General features: G+C 44.0%; 2 protein-coding genes across 4 annotated transcripts in view; both read right to left on the bottom strand.

Annotated features, from left to right (window-relative positions):
- DHRSX (dehydrogenase/reductase X-linked) overlaps nucleotides 1-21648 on the bottom strand; it is a 169893-nt gene that overhangs the window by 147753 nt on the left and 492 nt on the right. The gene's annotated exons all lie outside the window — the stretch shown is intronic.
- ZBED1 (zinc finger BED-type containing 1) overlaps nucleotides 9412-21648 on the bottom strand; it is a 58544-nt gene continuing 46307 nt past the window's right edge. For 2 of the 3 annotated variants that reach the window (XM_064437595.1, XM_064437582.1), the window contains exon 2: nucleotides 9412-14381. In XM_064437595.1, the coding sequence (XP_064293665.1) occupies nucleotides 12243-14330 (2088 nt within the window). In that variant the 5' untranslated portion in view covers nucleotides 14331-14381 and the 3' untranslated portion in view covers nucleotides 9412-12242. Of the gene's footprint in view, nucleotides 14382-21012; nucleotides 21068-21648 lie in introns of all 3 variants that reach the window. The other variant, XM_064437589.1, reaches the window with a different exon arrangement.

Genomic DNA, 21648 nt, shown 5'->3' with positions numbered 1-21648 from the left:
ACACTTTATGACTGGTTTTACTGAGTAAATTTTGAGAAAATAAGAATTTTTTTAATCACTTTACAAATGGAGGTCGAAGAGATGGGTAGAAGATATGCCATACTTCATAGAAAAAAATCCCAATAGAGGTCATTAAATTAGCACATAAACAAGTAAGACCATATGCCACTGTAGTAGAACCCTATTACCTGTGCTCAAGCTGAAACCCAGGCTACATCACTGCCCACCTATTCTGTTGCTTTACACTCACTTCCCTGTATTTTCAAATATCCCTTTCCTCCCTGCAGCGCTGGATGATTACACATAATGACTCTAAAAGATCAACTGCAAAAATGAACCCATGAGAAACTACTGGACGAATAAAGTTACATGTCTACAATCAAGCACCAAGAACTCTGCTAGCCCCTACCAGGCACTACTGACGGCAGTGTCTGCAGCTCGAGAAACTTGCTCCTGACTCGAGTTAGTTGCTCTTTAAATATCTGTACCATATAATTAGGAAGTACAGCATCATCTAGAGAACATGGATTTTGCATTTCTCGACCTTTTCCCTACTAATTTTCAGCAGACTATTTAATGCTAAAAATCACACAGCATGCAGTGCAGCGACTCCAGTTACGCATATGCAAGTAAGACTGGCATTAATTAGCACTAAAGCACTCAAATAGGCAGATTAGATGATATCTGTATTCACACTGGATGGCTTTATTCATTAGCAAGATGTTATTTTGGAAAGATACATCCAAGAAGCCCCTGTATATCTGCTGTAAGAAGAATTTCATAGCACAAACGTTTCATTTCCAGCTATCCAGGTTATATCCAATTGCCAAAAAGCCAGCACTTACTGCTCTGCAGGCACTCTGTTCACTGGGATACATTCAGTAAAAAAATTACACATTCATCTCTTCACTATGTCAGTCCTGGCTTGCAAAAACATAGCACCAGCAATGTTTTATTTATAGTTAGAAAGTCGCTTTAATTCTGTGTAACATGTGGACTGTCGCATCCTTTATAAGCCATTTGCAATGGTACCACTGAACTTTTTTTTAAAGAGCAACATCTGACACCAACTCATCTGTAATTTCCTTAGCCAGGACAGGCTGACATGTTTGATAAGATACTGTTATACAGAGCTATCTGTTTCAGTTTTAACAATAACCTGCCTAGAGCAGAGAGCATCTTCTGGATTGACTTTGTAAAGCACTTGGCATATGGGCCCTAATATCAGTTGTTTTGGTACAAATTGCTAACATGGAGCATCACCCGCCTCCCGCTGCGGCACGCTGCGCCCAGGCAGCCGGAGGTGGCAATCAAACCCTTGCCCACAGCGTTCGACTTAGACACACTGTGGCAGACTAAAAACTTAATCCTAAATTCATTGAACACTCATAAAGCTCATTAACTTCAATCCCTGGTTTGTGTGTGTGAGAAACATCAGCGTGAGATCCGAGGTCAGGAGGTGACCGAGCTTTGCTTTCATCTGGCATGACTTCATTTTCTCACACCGGGGAAGCTAACGTCACAGATGATAACTCAGCACAGTTTATAGGAGATGAGTGTTTCCTCATAGAGTTGGAGAGTGTTTAGTTATATCACCATGTTGCCAAAGTGTCAACAAGAAAAGAGAAAAAAAAGCTTTTAACTGTTCCCTCAAGGTCCTCCTTCAGAAACAAGTTCAGTGCTTTTTTTTAGGTCCAAGTTTCTCATTGGATTTTTTTTTTTCTCCAGGCTCATGTAAAATATTGAGCAATGTTAGCAACCGTGATTAGACATCCCGTCAGAAGACGAAACATCCATATCTCAGAAAGCACACTCTGGCAGAAAACAGTCACACTACAAAAAGCAGAAGCGTATCAGAGCCAAGCGCTCTTCCTCACCCTTACACAACTCGGAGGGTGTTTTGGATACAATGGGGGACGTTGTTTTCTTCATGCTGAATTTTCCATGAAGCATCAAACCTCTCCTAGCAGAGCACAAATATGGTGAAAAGAAAGCAAATGTTGTCATTTTATTTCAAAACTTTCTTTTTTATTAAAAGCAATCCTGACACGAAGCAAAGTATCACCGCTTTTCTGATTATTGGCTCTAGGAATAGTAGCTGTCAAATATTTTCTTTCCTTACTGGCAATAACCCCTTTTAAACCTTGCTGTATTCCACCACATCCACAGCATTAATGCAGTAATTTATACACTATGATAAAGCTGCAAACCCCAAATCACTGTGTCTGTAATCACATCTGTAATTTAGAAACTGCAAGGATGGGAAGCTTGAAACTGGCAGGTGACAGTGTCTGAAAACACCAAGAGGGAGCTGCACGTGTGTGTATATAATTATGACATTTCTACTCCATAACTTCCCAAATCTTGAATCTTGCCCTGTCTGCAAGGCAAGGCAAAACCACATAATCTTAATGACACATATATCAAAATATTTCATACGACTATTGGTTCAACACGCTAAAAGCTTTACCATAACTGGGTTGAATCAAGAATTAGACATCAGTGCCCATGTAACCTCAATACTACTCCAGCACTGACTGAGGGAGCCCCAGGCAAAGCATTTGTGGTGGGACAGCATCTGTATGGTCTAAGCAAACTGACATATTACGACTCTACTACAAAAATATCTCTAAAAATAACATCATGGGGTTCGTGGCTACTTCCTCCTGCCTTCCGGTCTTGCAAAACTTTACAAGGCTGCTTCAGCGCTCACATCTAAGCCAAATAAGATTTCTGGTTGCACAACTTGTCCCATGCAGGCAGCCTCATCGTGGAGTCGCACAAGGTCCTGCATGACTAGAGACCGCCACCCACCCAACTGCCTGGGCAGTAAAGCTTTACATTCCTCAGCTGCATTTCTACAACCTCCGGTGCCTTCAACTGAAGCATGACTGAGTGGAATTTTTTTAAACAACTCTTTATGATATAAAAGAACAATCACATTTTATAGATCATCTTCTTGACTTGCAGCATCTCTAATGCTAACAGAATTTGCTCAATCACCTAAATGAGCAGATCCTACTTCAAACAGTCCCAAAAAAGCAGAGACCCTGAGTGGTTTCAGAAGTTCCTAATTGCACAACTAGCTAAATCTCAGGGTGAAGTATCACATTTATTGGCATAGCGCTGACCTGAAAGCAAAAGCCATGTATTCTTTGCAAGATACCATCTGCCCGTCTTTAGACCCAAATGCCCTATTGGCACAAACACAATCCATCACCCCGCTCTGAAATCCATTGGTGCTTCGGCTGCATGAGCACTAAGCAAACACCCAAGCTTCAACCTGTAACATCAGACACCCATTTGCCCTCTTTCCTTTGTTTTACATTAACAAGGAGCAAAAGTTCCTGTTTCTCAAGGAAGGAAGGACCAAGAAATAGAAATGCTCTTTCGCATCTGCTGAAACTGTTGATCTTATGCTTGTTAAGACTCAGTAATCTAAACTGAAGCATCCTAGCAAGCAGAGTAATGACTAGATAAAAGAAGGTTGTTTTTTCCACTTGTACTTTCACTGAAATACCACAGGTCCTGTTCCATATTGCTAGCATGTAGGCAACAGGGCAGAAAAGGAGGTGCTTGAACTTAAGCTTTTTACTCTAAGAATTTTACCTAAAAAAAAAAATTGCGCGTGTTTACATTTCACATTCTCCCATGTTTTGGTAAAACACAGTTGCAGTTGCCTCCCTCAACAATAGAATAATTAAGACTTCCAGCTTAGAAGTCATGGGGGGAAATAATCCTCTTACTTCTGAAGTCTACCTAAACCTAGAACCTCAAGTGTTTGAGCAACTCACTTTAGACAGAATGATCCTGTGGATACAAACATTTTGAAGCATACCTGAAGACAAAATGGACACATGGAAATGAAAACTTGTGGTTTGTATCTAAAAAAACAGCCCACACCCAAATACCATTATTTAAAATATATTGAAAAAGATACACTTATGATGCTAGCACTTCTAGTGGTTCTGAAGGCAGAGCATGCAAGATGGATTGCTTGTAGGGATTAAATCCCTAAATCTATATTTGGACACCTGACTCAAGGAGTTAGTGCAGAGGGTCTGAAGGCTCCTTTTTAGGCCACATCTTGTATCATTTTAATCTTAACCTAAAAATAAATATCAAATGAATTAATAATTTTGTAGTCTTGGTGTTTGCAAACTTAGCAGCAGTGTCACCATCTGCACAATCCTCTTCCCAGGGCAGTCAACCAGCCCAGGGAAGGAGCCGGATGAGGGGAAAAGCCCTGGCCCATTCCCTTCCTTCAGGCATGCACAGACCAGAAAGCAGCCCCAGCAACACAAAAACACAGGGAAAACACTCCAGAGGAATCTGTTTTCCCTCTGCAGAGCACAGCAACTTTCCTAAACAGCCTAGAGCCAGGCCAGAAGCGCAGCCAACAGACCTACACTGCAGACCGAGCTGAACCCCGTCACTGCAGGAAGAGTTTACCAGTCTCTGCGCACAACAACCTAGTTTAGACGTTCCTGGATCCCATCTCAGTATAAAAAAAGAATTTTATCTTCCATCAGCTCTAACATGCATTGCCAAAAAAGGCACAAAAAGTATATGCAATGCTTTTAATAACTGACAAATAGTTTCTTATATTATCTGTGAATTTATCTCTCCAAGAAGAACTGTGAAATCTTTGCGAACATCAGCCAAAGTAGCGAAGGGGAGGTGGGGTGGAGCGGGCCGGGCACGAACAAGATGGTTAGTCTGTTTGCAAGACTACAACAGGACTAGTTCTTGCGAGCGCTTTAAGTTCACCTGGGGATTGCATCATACTTTCAGATACAACACGCACAAGGCTGCTCTTTTCTCATCTCATTTCTCTGACCAGGTCTGGAGAGATCTCCTAGCAGCAATGCCAGTCTCGCATTCACAGGACTATGGGGTAAACTAAATATCACCCTCAACCTACTCTTCATGCAAACCACACACGGCACAGGTGAACTTCTGCCTATTCCACCACGTCTTGAAAGCCTGCAGATAACATTCTCCTGTTCTTATAGCCTGAAAGCAAGAGCTGCGCAGCAAATAACACAGCAAAGACCAGCACTAACGTACACATTACCTGCATAGGAAATAAAACGGGTTACATTAGAGGCAAGAAGAGATACATACCACACACAGAAGGCTCCACTCATCCACGAGACTGGCTCTTTCCCACCACAGCACTCACTCCCTTGGGATCTGCCAGAATTATGATCAGTGGCAAGTTCTTGGATTGCATGTGAACATGTGCCCATGGTAAATGAGAGATGCTGTCTCAAAACATCGTTCGGGAACAGCCATTTCAGCCTGGGCTTCCCATGCTACAGACAGGATACGGTAAGAGCTTGTTCTTCCCTTCTTCTCTGCTATCTTATTACTGAAAACTCTTCCCTGGCCGTTCAGGAGCACAGGGTGTTGAAATTAACAGATCTCACTGCTGGCAGCATGGGAACACCAAGAAGTGTGTAAAACACTTGTTTCACACAGTTCCAGAATGTCAGATTAGGGGAAGGATAGTAGTTTAGTATTTTTAAATGCTGTCAGGATTTCAGACAGGACTTGCAGGCTCCTGTTACAATTTCAGTATTTTTCCTAGATGGACCCACTTCCTATCTATTCTCGTCAATGAAGCAATTGAGCTTTTCAGATTTAATTGTTATTAAATTCCTTCTGTTCATGTAAGTTTTCCTGTGTGCTCAAGAAACCTAAATTTGGAGCCAAACCCCACACGGCATCCCAGCACTCAAACTCCCAGCAAACTGGACTATCAACCACAAAGCAGAACCGTGCGTCGTTTGCAAAAGGACTTTATTTTTTCTCTCACACACACCCACCAGAAAACCACGTTTGAGAAGGTGAAGGTTTCCCCTGGAACTCAGCGTTCATGGGATGGGATGGGGTATTTCTGGCATGAGCTTTCCTGTTGCTGACTTGACATCTTTCTTGTTATGACTCTATAATTCCCATCACTGTAAACCTCACTGACGACTCATGAGAAAACACGTTAAAAAAGAAAGAGAATGAAACCCTTTCAAATTGCAGTGCTTATAAAGACAGGGTGATACACAGAGACACAAAACATCTAAGATTTAAAAGCAAAGCGGCATCTGTCAGAGAAATAAAAGATGAATTTCTCATTCCTGACTGCAAGTGTCTGGGGACAATGGCACATTCAGAAAGTCATATGTAATTAAATAAATTGCCTTTTTAAAAACAACCTTATTCTGCGCTGCTTGGGGAATCGCTGTTGACTGTGACATCACGTACACACAGCTATGGACAACTGCAGTCAGACTTTCAGTATACTAAATAAACCAAAGGGATTAACTCTCTACAGCTAGATCTAACTAAATTATTATACTACCATAAACATTTACGGATGCATTTGAATTAGTCTTCTACCTAAAAGCGCTAAAATAAAGACCACAGTTCTTACTTGATTTGTTTAAAATACAAGTATCCGCCTCTATCTCTGGTACGCTTAAAACCAGGAGTGCCCGACTGCTTCCCACAGCTGAACGTACGGGTACCTCTGGCCACGCTAACAGTAAAACCACTATAAATGTTATCCCCAAAATATCTAGCAAATAGGAACTGTAGTTTTAGCCTCTATATAAAAGTATTTATTTGAATGCCACAGAACAGACTTTTCTATATCAGCGTTAAACAGAGAAGTATTTGAATAATCACAGCATTTCCCAGGCACAGCTTCAGCCTAGAGCACAAACTAGTACCATGTTAAGGTATTTACCTTAAAAACCCAAACGACCGGAGCAACACAGACCCTGTTTCTACCCCAACACACAATAAGGACTACTATTGCTTATTATGCCTTTGACTCTGAGCATATTTTCCTAGCTGCGCTGAGCCCGATTCCCCAGGATCTTCCCACTTATGTATCCAGTTTTGATCCAGCTGAGCGAGACATCCGAGCGCACATCGCTGTGGGAGGAGGAATCGCTGGCTCTGCCTTTCTGCAGCACGGCACAGGTGCTGTTGCCCCAGTGGACTGGAATAAGGACCTAGTTTATACTCATTTTAAGGCGAGTTAACCTGCCCTCAATGAGCAGTCTCTCTCTAAAAGAAAAACGCACCGCACCGGGGAGCAGGGCTTCTCCTCCCTGCTGCTCCTACCAGTCACTCTGACCAGGCAGGGCCAGGGAGAAGAGACAGGACAGAGCGTAAGACCGATAAAGGAGGATTTTCCAAATTAAAGTAATGGGAAATAAGTACTAATTGTAATGCATGGAAACCAGCAAACATGTGCAGCAGGTAATAGTCTTTTCAACATCTCTGAAAAAAAGATGCAGCTGATCACCACTTCAAAGCACTGCAGATGGCAGCATCACTTTTGTGAACACTGACCTTTTCTTCTGGCAGCAAGGGAAATCAATACCACGCTGCGTGGAAATGTCAATATAAATGCTCAAAAATCATAATATTAACATTGCAGAGTCCGAGGGACTGTCATTTGAAAACAGTTTCTGCAACAGCCTTTACATTTTAAAAAAGATATAGATCAAATTTTATCACTAAAAAGTTTTTGAAAGACAAGGTAAGTCAAAAGACAGTATTTTAGCGTTTGTTTTTTTTTGTAGCAAACTGAATTCCCTTGTGGCATTTTAACCCAATGGCAGGGGCACTGAAAATGACCGTAGAAGCAGTAAAAATCTATTTAACTGATTTTTATTGTTCAACCTAAAGGAAATGCTTTTATATGTAAAAATGACAGCATTATACACCAACTGTAGGTCTGTTCCCAGTTTAAATAATATCAGGTTATTAGACATGCTTTACTGATGTGCATTTAAGGCAGATGTACAATTATACTGCATCTTTACGTTCTCTCTACAGCACCAAATAATGATATTAAAAAAGAAAAACTGATTTCTGTAATTCCCCTACATCCCTTAAAAATAAAACACATCTTGAATTTAGCAGAAGACTAGTAATTTGGAGGAATAAGGTGAGACAGACCATATAGTCTTGGCCTGGGGCAGCGGAAGGAAACAGAAAAAAAGCCACAAAACAGCAGACCAAGAGCCAAAGCAAGAGTCTTCTCAGCATAGCCAAAAAGACAGCCTAGACTAGGCAGCACTCTACCACCAGAACCGGGATCACCAGACCTTCAGAAAGACATCATCCTCTGAGAAGGACACTCAAGAAATGGAGACCACCAAAAGGAGTATGGTGTGCAGAGACTAAAACGCAATTCTTCCAGCAAAAAGTTTCCTTTACCCAGTTGTCATGGAACATGTAAAATACACTACTTCTGTGTTCAAATCCGTACGCTTCCCCTCCTTCAGAAGTGACGTCCTCAGGCAGCCCCTGCTTTTTAAGCTGTCACACGGAAAGAATAAAATAATGAACTACATGTCGCTTTTAAGATTTCAGAAGTCCTATAAAATATTACAAATAACCAATTAGTGTTTCTTTTGCTTTCTAATATTCCTGCCTGCATACAAATGCTCCTGTAAAGGGAATTGGACCACCATGACGTTAACTAAAGAAAACCCTTCAAACTAATCTAATACACTGCTGTGATAGAAACCTAAAATAATACGCCCTTTCCACAAATAATCCAGAAATTTATTCCCTTCGTTTAAACCAAGGCATCTCAGACACGGTTTGCTGGAAAAATTCACCTTTTCAACTTCACTTTGGTTCAGGGTTTTCCTTTTGTCTTCGCAGTAATCCCCGATGGCAGAGAGAAGTGAAATGCGTGCAGAGGTCGGTCTGTCACACAAAACTCCTTTTAGTTACATTGTTAACCCTAAGAAACCTTGCCTAGCCTGCTGAATTTTAATCTGAATAGGAAACACTTAGCTGGTGGCAAAAGGCAATTCTTCTTCCTTTGACATAAAGTACATACTTTGAGAGCCTGTTTAAAAATTCACTTTTCCAGCATGAAAGCACTCAAAAGCTGAAGTTCCTCTATTGCCCCTCCAAAAAGATGTCTCAGCTGTACCAAAGAGAAAGGGAAACATTAGGCTGTGGATTCAAATTAGCTGTCAAGAAACACAAACATAAATCTGACTTAATAGCGTAATTTGGAAACGTATGCTGGGCCCACCCTTGGCAATAACACCACAGTTTAATTCACGTTGTAGCAATATTTAAAACAGCTCTGCAACTTTGGTTCTCCACCCAACTAAACAACAGAAAATCATGTTGTTCAATGAAAAACACCACACGTATTTAAGTGAGAGAAACTGTCTAAACTTCTGACATTTTTCATCTTCATTTTTTTTTTTTAATCCAAAAGATTTGTACAGCATTTTTTTTTTAATAACTTACAGGATCAAAAGGAAAATAAATGCATAGTGTCAAAACCTTAGAATACAACCTCCCCTTGTTGCAGAAGAGTTCAAAGTCATAAAGTGCTGCAGATATGAACACACATCAGACAAATAATCTAGTAACTAACTTACTTTTCTGGTTTATTTAACAATATTCCAGGCTTAGAACATTAAATAAAAATCTCACAGACAATGGGTAGGACTAACAATGGCTTTGTGGTTTGTTTTTTTTTTCTTTTCCTTTTTTTAAAAGAACGCTGAGATACATCAATTGAACCAACTACAGTTTTATTTTGGATACCAAAAAATAAAGAGAAGCTGGAAGGGAGTAGTGTATTGCACCTATCTCAGTAAAACTGCTTTTGTAAGCGTCACTGCGTACGTTTAGCCCCCAAAAGATGAAGACGGAAACACGAGATGGATGCTGCCAAGAGGGGTAGGCTGAACGCCGGCCAGGGGAGCGGCGCTCTGGGCTCTGCCTTGGTTGCGATGGCGTGGCTTTGAATTACGCTCGTGTCAGAGACGATCTGCACGCCTTGGACTAGCATTTGAGCAGCTCCTCAAGGGCAAATGGTGGTGGTAGCAGGTGGAGGAGGTGCAAGCGGATACAACCAACACCAGCTGGCACTCAGTGGACTTAAAACCCAAGAGGTCTTCCTGACAGGGGTGTCACAGGAGCTTAGGTTACATCAGAAAGGGACCTGCTGTATCTCGCTCCCTTCCATAATTTGATTTTACTACCCTCACGGATAGCCTACATACCTGCGGGAGTTTAGGCCAAGCCTGTGTTTTGCATCTTGGGCAATCACAGGCACCTCTTCGGTGGACATGGAGACTAGCAACATTCAACGGGATGCACTGTGTGTGTACTTTGTACAAGTGCACATTAATTTTCAGGGAGCTGCAAAGTGAAAAGCGAGGCTTATTGACAGCCAAATACAGGCCACACCACCTGTTCAATGCATTTTTCCTGGGCTTACACGTGCCAGGTAGTTCACTACTACCTACTCCACTGCTCCTTCACTCTAGCCTCTGTCCTTCCCACCCAGCCACCCCTTCCCGCCACCTACAAAGAACAGAGAGGCTTCAAACTTGCAAAAACTATTAATCCAAAACATAAACAAGCAGTCTGTCAATAGACTCAATTCCATCACAATTCTCATTTTTGTATGTTCCTCCTGGATGGGCCCCTTCTACAACCAAACACCCATGGGTACCACCGTGATTAAAAAACCCAACTTTCTTCCTCCAGAACGGTAACAGCCAGTCTTCAACAAACCTCTCTCCGGAAAGGTCGTGCTCGACATAGTCATAGGCTAAAGTTGGGGTGGGGGTGGTAAGATACCAGTAACAAAAATAAAACCCCAAGCAAACCTTGACTATAACCGGACAATGCCCAGAGTTCTCTTCCGCACCTCAGGCAAAAATGCTGGCTGCCATCCCACTCCGTGCCAGGCATGAACTCTAATCTTCATGACCCACAGTATTTCATAAGAGATGGGGGTGTTTGGGTTGGTTTTAATTCTTTGTTTCTTGTTTGCCAAGTTCTCAAAAGGGCTTAAAACACTTAGGCGTAGAGACACAAAGGGAGAAATTACAATACACAACAACTAATTGGAAACAGTACTCAAAACATTAGACTGGACCCAACTAAAATCCACTCTACAAACTGAATCAGAAAGAGACAGGAGGGAAAAAAAAAAAAAAAAGGGGGTTGTAAGTGCTAAAGTAATAAGAAGCAATCTTAAAGACTCACTAAATACATGTGGGGAAATGGAGGGGTCCCCTTCTTTTAAATATATTTACATAATATTAAAGCTTTTTATTTTGCTTTTCTCACCAACAAAATTTTCTAGCTACCCTGGGCAAAGTCCCCACTTAAATTAAGAGGTTAAGGATTTTATAACATAGACAGACTGTTAGACCCGTGGCCCGTACACATCTCCCAGCCCTCTCCTTCCCTCCCTCCCTCCCTGCAATGCCGCCGAGGGGCCTGATGCCTTGCCTGCTTCGCACCACGTGGCATCAGCCATAACACTGGCATGCAGCGAAGGTAACACAAAGCCACCCCGACCCTGCGAACCTCATTACCACTTCGTAAAAGCACAAGAGAATACAATCAGGGCTTGCCTAGACACACCAAAAAAAAAAAAAAAAAAGATTTTGCCATTTAGCTGCTGCAGTTAAATGGTAAAACCAGACTAACGTGGACACAGCAATACCAGTTTAGAAGTGTTTATGCCATTTACACCGCACTGGAAAGGAAAATAACTTATCCCAGTGTAAGTGCATCCACACTACGGCCTACGCCAGCACAGCATCAGTTAAAATAATAATACATCAGTCCCTTAACTGACAGAATTATACCAGCTGGACTTATCTAGCACAGACCAGGCCTAAGACATGAGGTAGTGAAAAAGAAAATCAGGCTCAAGATCTTTTTTCATTCCATAGCATCGATATACTCTAAAAATATTCACTGCTCAGATTTATGGATTTTAAAAATAGTGTTTTAAAATCCAAAATTTAAAGCTAACATCCTGAGTCACACAGGATTTACAAACGGAGGCATAAATCTTAAAAACACCCTTGCTTAGGGTCCTAATTCAGGAAAATATTTTTATGATAGAAAGCACATAAGCATGTGTTTGTCTCCCACTGAAGGAAGTAGAAAGGAAGCACATGGATAAGTGCTTTCTGAAATCTGGGCCACAGTCAGAAATCATGGTCTTTGTAGAATTTATTTCCTCATTCATTTCAGTGCTGTTTAATCACAAGTCATTCATGTTTTAAGACAGTGGGAAAAATATAGACAATGGAAGCTGAATCAAGTTTGTTACAACTGTTCAAATATTTACAGCATTCATAGCATAAAACAGAAGTATTTTTGGTAACTTAAGACAAATACCTTTTTTCTTTGTTATTAAATGTACCGCAGCAGTCCTTTTAAACAAACCCACTGTCTCGGATATTAAAGAAATTGTTGTTTACATTTACCGAGTCATTTAAATTAAAAATCTGTTCCTGTTCCAAACCCCACTCTCCTTCGTCTTCATCCTCCGGTTCTGCCTCAGACCCATTCCGACTGTTTTCGTACAAAAAGATCTGCTCATCCACGTGAGCTGGGGCTAACCGGTTTCTCTTTGCACTTACAACATTAGCAGAAGAACCGAAAAGGCGTTCAGGGAAGACCCTTGTGGCCAAAATACACCAGTATTTTTGAAGAACCTTTGGTAAAACTGGAAACAGCGCTAGTCTGTCAGACCACCACTTCAGAGGGTCTTCGTTCAAACCGAGGACCTTTTGTGACTTGAAGTTGCTCAACTCCTCAACGATCTGAGCATGCCATTCCTCCTGGTCTTCCACGCCTCCCGTCTGGCAAAAGATCTCCGCGAGCATGTTGTTGATGACACTGGTAGGAGGAGGAGTAGAGGAGATGATGATTTTTTTCACAGGGGGCTCTTCTGAAACAGTGAAGAATTTCTCTTCAGTCCTAAAGGTATTTTCTTTTACTTTCTCTAGCAGGCTTTTTGCTTCTTCCACCACTCTGTTTTCAACCTGCTGCCGCTCAAAGGCTGAAAGAAAAGGCAGTTTTTTGTAGCGGGGATCCAAGAAAGTTGCAACGTTGAGAAACATGTCTATCTCGGGTGTGTGCTGGTAGGTGGTTGATAACTCTTTAGCGATCACCTCCTTTGCCATGCTGATTTCTTTCAAATCATTCTCTTTGATGTTCAGGGTAGTATTTAGAAGCATGTGGAGAAGCGGCTTCACCATACTGATCGTGGGGTACTTTGAAGCAGACATCATCTCTGCAACCTGCTTGAAAGGCTGCAGCAGCTCCACCAGCCCTTCGATTGTATTCCACTCACTGGCTTCCAGCATGAGGTGGTGGTTGTTGCTGTCCTCCACGAGAACCGCTGCAATGACAAACTGCTGCTCCTTGAGGCGCTGCAGCATAGCGAGCGTGCTTCCCCACCAGGAAACACGGTCGCTTACCAGCATGCAGTGGAGAATATTCTGCTGCTTCTGCTTCTCGCTCAGCATGTACATCGCGACCGTAGACTGCTGAAAATACTCCACCAGTTTTCGGCACCTGGCAAGGAGGCTGCAGAGTTTGGGGAGCTGAAAAGCTTGTTGTATTCCTGCGTTAAAAGTGTGCCCCAAACAAGGCATCTGTACGGGAATATCTAGGAGAGAGCAAGCTTTCACAATGTCTTTACTGTAATCTGTTGTAGCACCAAAGACTTTTGTATTGATCCCCCACTCAATGAACGTTTCATAAAGGACTCGTGTAATAGTCTCTGCAGTATTATCCTCTGGTACTTCGAACGTTTTTAAACACCGCGAGTTCACCGCCAGGCAGTTGGCAGGACTGCTGCTGAGAAAGTGAACTGCCACGGTTACGTACGACCTGTTCTGGTTTTCACTCCTCCACATGTCCGTGGATATGCCACACCACAGAACCTCGGTGAGCTCTTTCAGCACAATTTCTCTAATGGCATTGTACTTTTCAGGAATAGCTTTTGTACAGAAGTATTTCCGGCTCGGAAGCTCATACCTGGGGTCCGCTGTTCTCAAGAGGGCCTTGAAAGTGGGCTCATCAACAATAGAGGCCGGATACATGCCCTCGCAAATTAAGCTGATGACGGCAGATGTCAGTTCCTGATGCTTTTTGTTTTCGTAGTTCTGGTAGGTCTTCATGATGAGGCTATCTTGAACAACCTGCTGTGACGACTCCGGCTTGATTTTTGAAAAGGCAGTGGCAAAGGCTTCCCTCATTTGCTCAGTGTTACTTTTCACAAATTCGCAGAATTCGTCGGGGTGATTTTTCTCAAGGTGGTAGGAAAGGTTGGACGTGTTTCCTGAATAGGCAATCTGTGCCATGCAAATACGGCAGTAGATCTTCTTCCACTGTAATATGCATCCTTCTGCATTGGTATCAAACCCAAAGTACTTCCACACTTTACTCTTTGCTCTCGGGTGAGCCACTAACTTTAGGTCTGATGGGGAACCTTCTAAACTTTTATTCTCCATTGCTTCTTGGCCACCGTCCCACCTTTTGATCCTTCACTCATTAATGAGTACCTGATAAAGGCAGTAAGATAAAGATACAATGAGAAAGCACAAGTTTGACCACGCTTAACTATGTGAAATCAGCGTTTCTGCGAACGTATCAAGAAACCTGCCTTACTAATTACATTTGCAAATTTAAAGATGAGATTTGCCAGGAAGTGAGACCTACAAGAATCACATCATTTGTGATTCTGAATTGACATCAGAATATCAAAAATTAAAAAGGGTTTTAGTGTATCACAGTCCGCTGTGAAACTGAGCTAGAAGACCTGAGTAAATCTTGTTTCTGGAATTACATAATTCTGGGTAGAGAAAGTGTAATCACCACCACAGAGCTGACACTTTACTGCCACACAAACCGATCATCTGCTATAGCATTTTCCTGATTCGTAAGTTATAGTTAGGGCTAGACCAACATCCTCTTCCCTAAGAGCTACTGAACTTCACTGTTAACATCTATTTCACTCGAAACCTGATACTGAAGGAGCAAAGGTTTTATTGTTTATTTTGAAAGAAGTTTTGTTAGCTGGATCTAACTGTTCCAGCATTTGCTTTAAAAAAAACATAATAAAAAAATTCTGTCATGCAACTTATGGCATTAATCCACTCCTCTGAAATGTAAAGATGTTTTCTGACTGGAATAAAAGGAAAAGGAGTCTGAAGCTACATGCAGATCAACAATACGCGTCTGACACCTTTCCTGTCCTCTCTGAAATCAAAGCCATCTCCTGAGCTACTAGTTCACAATCGTGGTACGGTATAATTACAGGAAAAGCAGACAGGGAAGCACTAATAAATGTTATTATCCACATCAGCTGGAAAATAATTTTGCTGTATTTTCTTCAAAAGGCTGCAGAAGTCGGAAGGGGGTGACACTCCAGAGATGAGCGTGGCTATAAGGCAAGACTTGGCAATCTGAACCTAAATATCCGCACAGGAAAATGCTTCTTGTGCAAACGGTCACATGCAAGTACAACTTGATGCCTGCAGCGCCTCTGTGCCCAGTGCCAGCAGTCGGCGCCTGCCGGAGCTCATTTCGCTACACCAAAAAGCCAAGCCTAAGCACAGCACAACTGCACGCTGACACTTCTCCATTTCTTCCCCACCACCAGCTGAGCCACCGTGACAGCAACAAGCCCTTTGCTAGGAGCCTGGCCAGGATCGGGAAAGAGAAGGAAGCCATCAGTTAAACACAGATGCAACCTCCTCCACAAAAATCCAGGGGAAGAGAGCAGGAGAGAAGCATCAGGAGCATCCCTTCAGCCAGCGTGAAAGCAATGCTCCTTCTCTGCTCGTCAGGAGCTGCACCTGCGCCCAAGCCCAGAAATCCCCGGGTGCTAAGACTGGCTGGTTGGGGGAGGAAGAAGCAATCTGATGTTTTCATATTGCTGCAAGGGTGTGAGCTTCTCCAGCGTGCCTCCTGCTGTTCATGAACATTCCTAAGAAAAGATGTTTTCCCTCTGAACTATAGCTGGTATTTTGCAGCATTTTCTGAATGTCTTGAAGGAAAAACCAAAGACAGGTTTACCAAGACTAAACATATTTATTTAAACACAGCTGTTGGTTTAGAAGCAGAATGAGAGATGCACTGCAAGCATTTTACTGGATTTGTTCTGAAGATTTACTTCTGGGTGTAGATTTTTTTTTTTCCCCCCTGAGGGGGGCAATGTTCTGACTACTAGCATGCCCTCTACTGTGATTCATTCAGTGCCTTTTAAGTTGCCAGGATAAACTATTGATTCAACATGGTAATGCTGCCTAATTCCAAAGATGTGCGTATCAACAGCACCAAGGTATGCAATCCCACAAAAACTGATGATTTTGAAAGACAAAGTGGTGTAATCTATAATGATGTAACCCTGCCATAGCATCAGACTGTCCATTGACAAGATATGTCATTACAGTATATATTATTATTGCTTTTAGATGCCTCCATTTCAATCCATAACACGGTATCTTGGGGTAGTATAGAGACTTCCAGTATTTATTAAATCTTAGTTTCCTTTGCAGTTACGTGGCAGTTCCTGAAAGCAAGGAGGAAGGCACTGTAACAAAAGAATTGATGCGTCTGTAATATTTAAAATTAGTATGACACACCTTGGATCATAAAAAGTTCATCACAGACTGACAAAATGTTAAGTTATTTTAGAGTAAGCGAGTGTTGCAGACTCACCCCACCCTTCGCTCTCATGTATGTTGCAGCTTTGCCATCGTTTTGAGATGAATCTGGCACTTGGCGATAGTGGCACAGAGTAGCATTGCCAAAGTTAAGATTATGCCAGCATAACGCAGCCTTTATTATAATGCTGTAAACCACACTTCAGCTGTCATAACAGCTCGAATATAAACTGCTAATCATCCCTGCCTCTCTTCAAGTGTTATACAGCGTAAGTAGCACTATGGAAGGAAAAGAAAAAAAAAAAAGGAAAAAAAAAACCACAACACCCCTCTCATTTTTCTATAAGAGGAGGTAAATTGTTCCTCTTTCAGTGAACAGTGATCGTAGACTAGGCTTGGCCAAAACCAGAGCAGCTTTAATTCTGAGCCAAACTGAAGACACCAGCACCTTGCAGAATGAAATCCATTGGGCATGAAGCACCTCACGGCCTTTGAGAAGCACCGCCGCTTATTGCAAGGGCAGCCAATGGAAATTCTCTCAGCTTGCTGAACTTTCCACGATAAAAAACTAGTGCCACTTCAGTTTGTTGAAACCCTTCCGCACACAGAAGCCTTCAGGCTACAAACATGCCTTTTCCTTTCTCCCTTGAACTCCCACCCACACTGAAACAGAGCGCACCTTTGGAGAAGCTGCCGCTTTCTTTGCCTCTTCGGTGCAGCTGCCCAACACCACCCGCCAGTACTGGGGCCGAGGCTTTCAGGAGTCTGTAGACAGACTCCTCTGCTGTCCTTGCAGTGGACTCAGCTGGCATAGGAGGAGGAAGCGCCCACCTTTCTGGCCCTAGCACCTCATCCCCACTCTCCCTGGGGCAGGCTGTTCTGCTCCCTCACACCTCTCAGACACCCCTCTCTCTCTCCCCTAACACAAACCCATGACTCCCATCTCCAGGGCAGGGCTTGGGCCAAAATACTGAAACACCGGTAGCGACGTGCGCTGCAGAGGGCAGCGGTGCCACCCTTGCACAAGGCAGGGCTCAGTTTCCCCAGTGGCAAAGAAAATAGGTTCAAAAACCCATACAAGAGTCCCTCAGATTGTGAAACCAAGCACAGGGATGTGAGGAAATGTGGGGTGAGCAGCCACCCTGCAACCTTAGCTCTGCCCCCTTGTGCACACACAGCAATGGCGCCCTCTCCAATTACGTGGTAGGTATCGTCGCACAACCCTTGCCTCATTCAGCACAGGCACAACCATAAAATGAGCAGTTTCCTCGCTTCTGAAACTACCTAAATAATTCTCTCAGGTGCATGTGTGGAAGAGAGGGATTAATTGTTAGGTGCAACTTTATTTTTGCCTGCCGTCAATCCTTCCTACCTGGTCACTTCTCTGCAGCCCACCTCTGGATGTTTTACAACCTAGAGCTCGTATGGCTTTGAGCAGGAAGTGCTCGGTCTATCATTATGTTTTACTCATATAAAGCAAAAGCCCTCAATACATGAATCAAAATTAAAAGATGCACGTTTCCAAATTAATATTTCATGATTAACTGTAAAGAAAATCGGTACAAATGATGATACCGAATAACTACAAATTGGGGCAAATTAAAACCATGTATGAAATTTCAATCACTTTTAAGACAAGGAGGTGTCATCTTTAAGGTCTTCTGACCTTCAGCCACATTACCACCTTCTTCAGAGCCAGTTTGCTACATGTCACAGGTACCGAATTAAACTACAAAGACTTCAGGACTACACAACATGCAGCATTTAGTCTTCCCCTACCAAATTTCAAAGAAACACATACAGTAGAAGAGAAAATGCAGGAGGAAGATGGCAAATAAATTCTTTGAGAAGTTTTTAAAATACCAAAAGAGATTATTATTATATGAATCATTTTTATTATCATTAGGATGACTTTCAGGGACCATATTTCCAGTGTTCATATCCTGGTTTCATAATTTATATTAGTTTGTCTTTTAATCAATCCACTGATTAGATTTTTGTTTTTAAAAAGCTCTTTATATCAAGATCTTTAGTCACGCAGGACTTTATTTTCTCCAATTAATTAAGATTAACTATTTAAAAAAATCTAAGCAGTAATTTCTAATGAAACTATTAATTGTTTAGACTACTGAACGCTAACACAGTTTACAGTACGTATCGGCAGTTACACCATTTATGCAATTAGTACTTGGGAAAGTGTTTTAACACAAGTTAAACATGCGTTCCCCTTTACTTCTGCGCACAGATTTTAGTTAGTGAAGCAATCAGTGACTACCCCGTTTATCCTCCCAGCTCTTTATTTCCCTTCCCTGAGCTTCAAGATCAGAATTTCAGACCAACTTTCCTACCCTCTACTGCGGGGTGGGGAGAGGCTCGCTTCTTCAGTTTGCAACTCAAAACAATTACCAAGTTTTTGCACTGAATCTAGACTTCAGAGTTCAAACTGCCCTCCTTCCCCAAAAAAGCTGTCTCGAATCCCATCTACAAAAATTAGATGAATCCCAGGAGGATGTGACAGAACAGATGGTCACTTTTAAAAGCCATGCGAAAGGCCATGCCAAGAGCATGCAACTTTGACTAAGTTAGAGTAAAGAAAAATGAAACTAATTTGCTTTCCTTTGGACTGAAATCCTGAACACTTTTTCCCAGCAAGTGCAAGAAAGTAAGCTTTTCTCAGAAAATCTGAAGGTAGAAGTGCTGCACTGACATCAGACCCCCTTGCTCACCCACAGAGCTCGAGGATGAGCTACCGGGCATCCCTCTGTTTTAAACCTTCCACAGGAGAGCTGCACCACTGCCGCACGAAGAGTAGGAACTCTGATGAGGGAACTGGGGCCAGGGAGTCAGGATTGTAGGCATGGCTGACTCCACCACCTTGCCCTGCCCTTCCCAGCCCCGCTTCCCCCCTCCAGGCTCTCCAAGGGAAGGCACCCTAACAATAAAATGCCTGTACCTGTAAGAGTTACAGACATCCCCCTTGAAAAGATGTAGAGCATTTTAAACATACACACGCTTCTAGATTACTGTCTGGAAAAGTTACTTGGGTGTTTTCTTTTCTGATCCAAGCTTTAATTAAGCACGTTCTAACTGACACTTTCACTTTTTGTTGCACTGCAGTCGCTATTTTGAAGTTATTATGGAAACGAGGTTAATCTGGTCAGAAAAGTTCCCGTTGACAAGCTGATTCACTTTTTCAAGCCACCGCTGGACACAGCGAGCCGAAGCAAGGCAGCAGGTAACTGCCAAGAGGCAACTGCGTGCAAACAACTATCTGAGGAGGAAACTACTTGTCCTTGGAAGAAACCACCCCAAGTTAGGGCTGAAAGGAAACTTTCCACATCTGTCAGATCTGCCCTGGTCCTACTCAGGCAGCTGACATTTCCCAGGTTGAATCTTCACTGCCTTCCTCCGGCATTTCCAAACTCAACACTTTTTTTTTTTTTTTTTTAAATAGCAGCTAAGAACAGACTGCAACAAAACACTCGGGTCACATTTTCGTCATGCTGTTTCTCTGTGGTTCGAAAAAAGATTTGGAAAGTGTTACACACCCTAGGCACAATACTCAGCTTTGCTCTGCTGAGAAAACTAACGCTAGAAAAATGCTCAGATGACTTCAAACTGTAGACACATCTGCTCTTTTTGTCACTAGGGTTCTCTCATTTGTTTGGGGGTTTTATCTGTCTTTTGAGAACGAGAAAGGAGAACCCTAGGCTATCGCAGAAGGATCGGGAATGAATAAGAAGTAGACAAAATGCTACCCAAGGATGCCACGTGTGATGAAACGCACAAATACACTCTTACTGTGTGGTGTACTTGTCCCATCTCCTTCCCAGTACTTCAGAAATTCTCTAAAACAATTTCCTCATCTGTCTCATCTTCTGACCGAAACACTATGCCCTCTCGAGTTTTTTTATTTTGGGTTGGGTTTTTTTTTTTTCTCCTTTTTCTCTGGTTAAAACTATCGGCAGAGCCAGAAAGGCTGACTTGCTGCTAAGCAGAGAAAGGTAAAGGCACTGACTTGCATGCAGCTGTACGCTCTGCTCTGACAATACCCTGCACCTCCGTCTGGACCCGTAGCTTGCAATAAGTTTATAAACCCCGAAGCACTTTAAAGCCTTCGAGAGTAACGTGAGGAAAGAGGAAATTCAGATCTCTGTTTTCTGGCAAACTCAAAGTTTCCTCTCATCGGTTTTAAACGTGCCGTTGACCCAAATCGAAAAAGTGCAAAAACATAACTTCAGCAACTAACTAATCTGAAGCCCCTTGGAGAGAACGACCAGCCTCACTCGCTTGTCAGCGTAAAAGCTGTCAGCGAGTGACCGCCGGTATGGAAGGCGAAGCTTTCTGGGCGCGATGTGCTCCCCTCCCGGGGAGGCCGGGGCACGGCGGCCGCGGCCTGCGTTCCCAGCCGCCCCGCCGGGCGGTGGCGGGGCCGCTGCAGGGCGGGGGCACGGCGGGCGGCGGCGGCAGGAGCGGCGGGGCCAGCGGGAGGCTGCCCGTCGCGACCCGCCCGCCGAGCACCTACCTGGGCGGAGGGAGGCTGCGCCCGCGCGGCTCTGAGCCGAGGTCTGAGGCGAAACCTTCAGGAAGCAAAGAAGAGGAAGAGGAGAAGCGGGGACCCCCGGCCCGCGGAGCCCCCGCGCCGCCTCCCGAGGCCGCACTCAGCCCGGCGTGCAGCCAGGCGCCCGGCCCGGGCCCGGCCCGGCCCCCCGCCCCGCCCCGCCCCGCGTCCGGGGCGGCCGCGGCCCGGGGGCCGGAGGGGGCGGTAGGGGCCGGGGCCCGCCGCCCGCCGGCGGCGGCGAGGGCGGGGCCCGGAGCGGCGGGGGCGGGGAGGGCGCCCCGCCAGCCTCAGCCCCTCAGGGCCGCTGCCCCCGGGCGGCGCGGTGGGCCCGGCCCGGCGCGCGGAGAGGAACGGGGAGCAGTCCGCCGGCGGCCGGGCAGGGGCAACCGCCGTGCCTCGGCCCCTTCCCCGCTGCGGGGAAAGCGGCGCGGCCCGGCGACCCGCCGCTGCGGCCAAGGTCGCGGCTGTCCTGTCCTACCCTGTCCTGACCGGCCACCCCCCGGCTGGGCCGTGGGGTCTCAGCCCCGCAGCTCCCCCGGGCGCCGGCGCTGCCGCCCCCGCCGGGGGGAAGCGCGGCAAACTTTCCCCCCGCCGGCGGCG

This window comes from Phalacrocorax carbo, chromosome 1 (assembly GCF_963921805.1).
Source record: "Phalacrocorax carbo chromosome 1, bPhaCar2.1, whole genome shotgun sequence".
NCBI classification, from domain to species: Eukaryota; Metazoa; Chordata; class Aves; order Suliformes; family Phalacrocoracidae; genus Phalacrocorax; species Phalacrocorax carbo.
The sequence above is the reverse complement of the archived record's forward strand: the minus strand, read 5'-3'. Positions and strand labels throughout refer to the sequence as shown.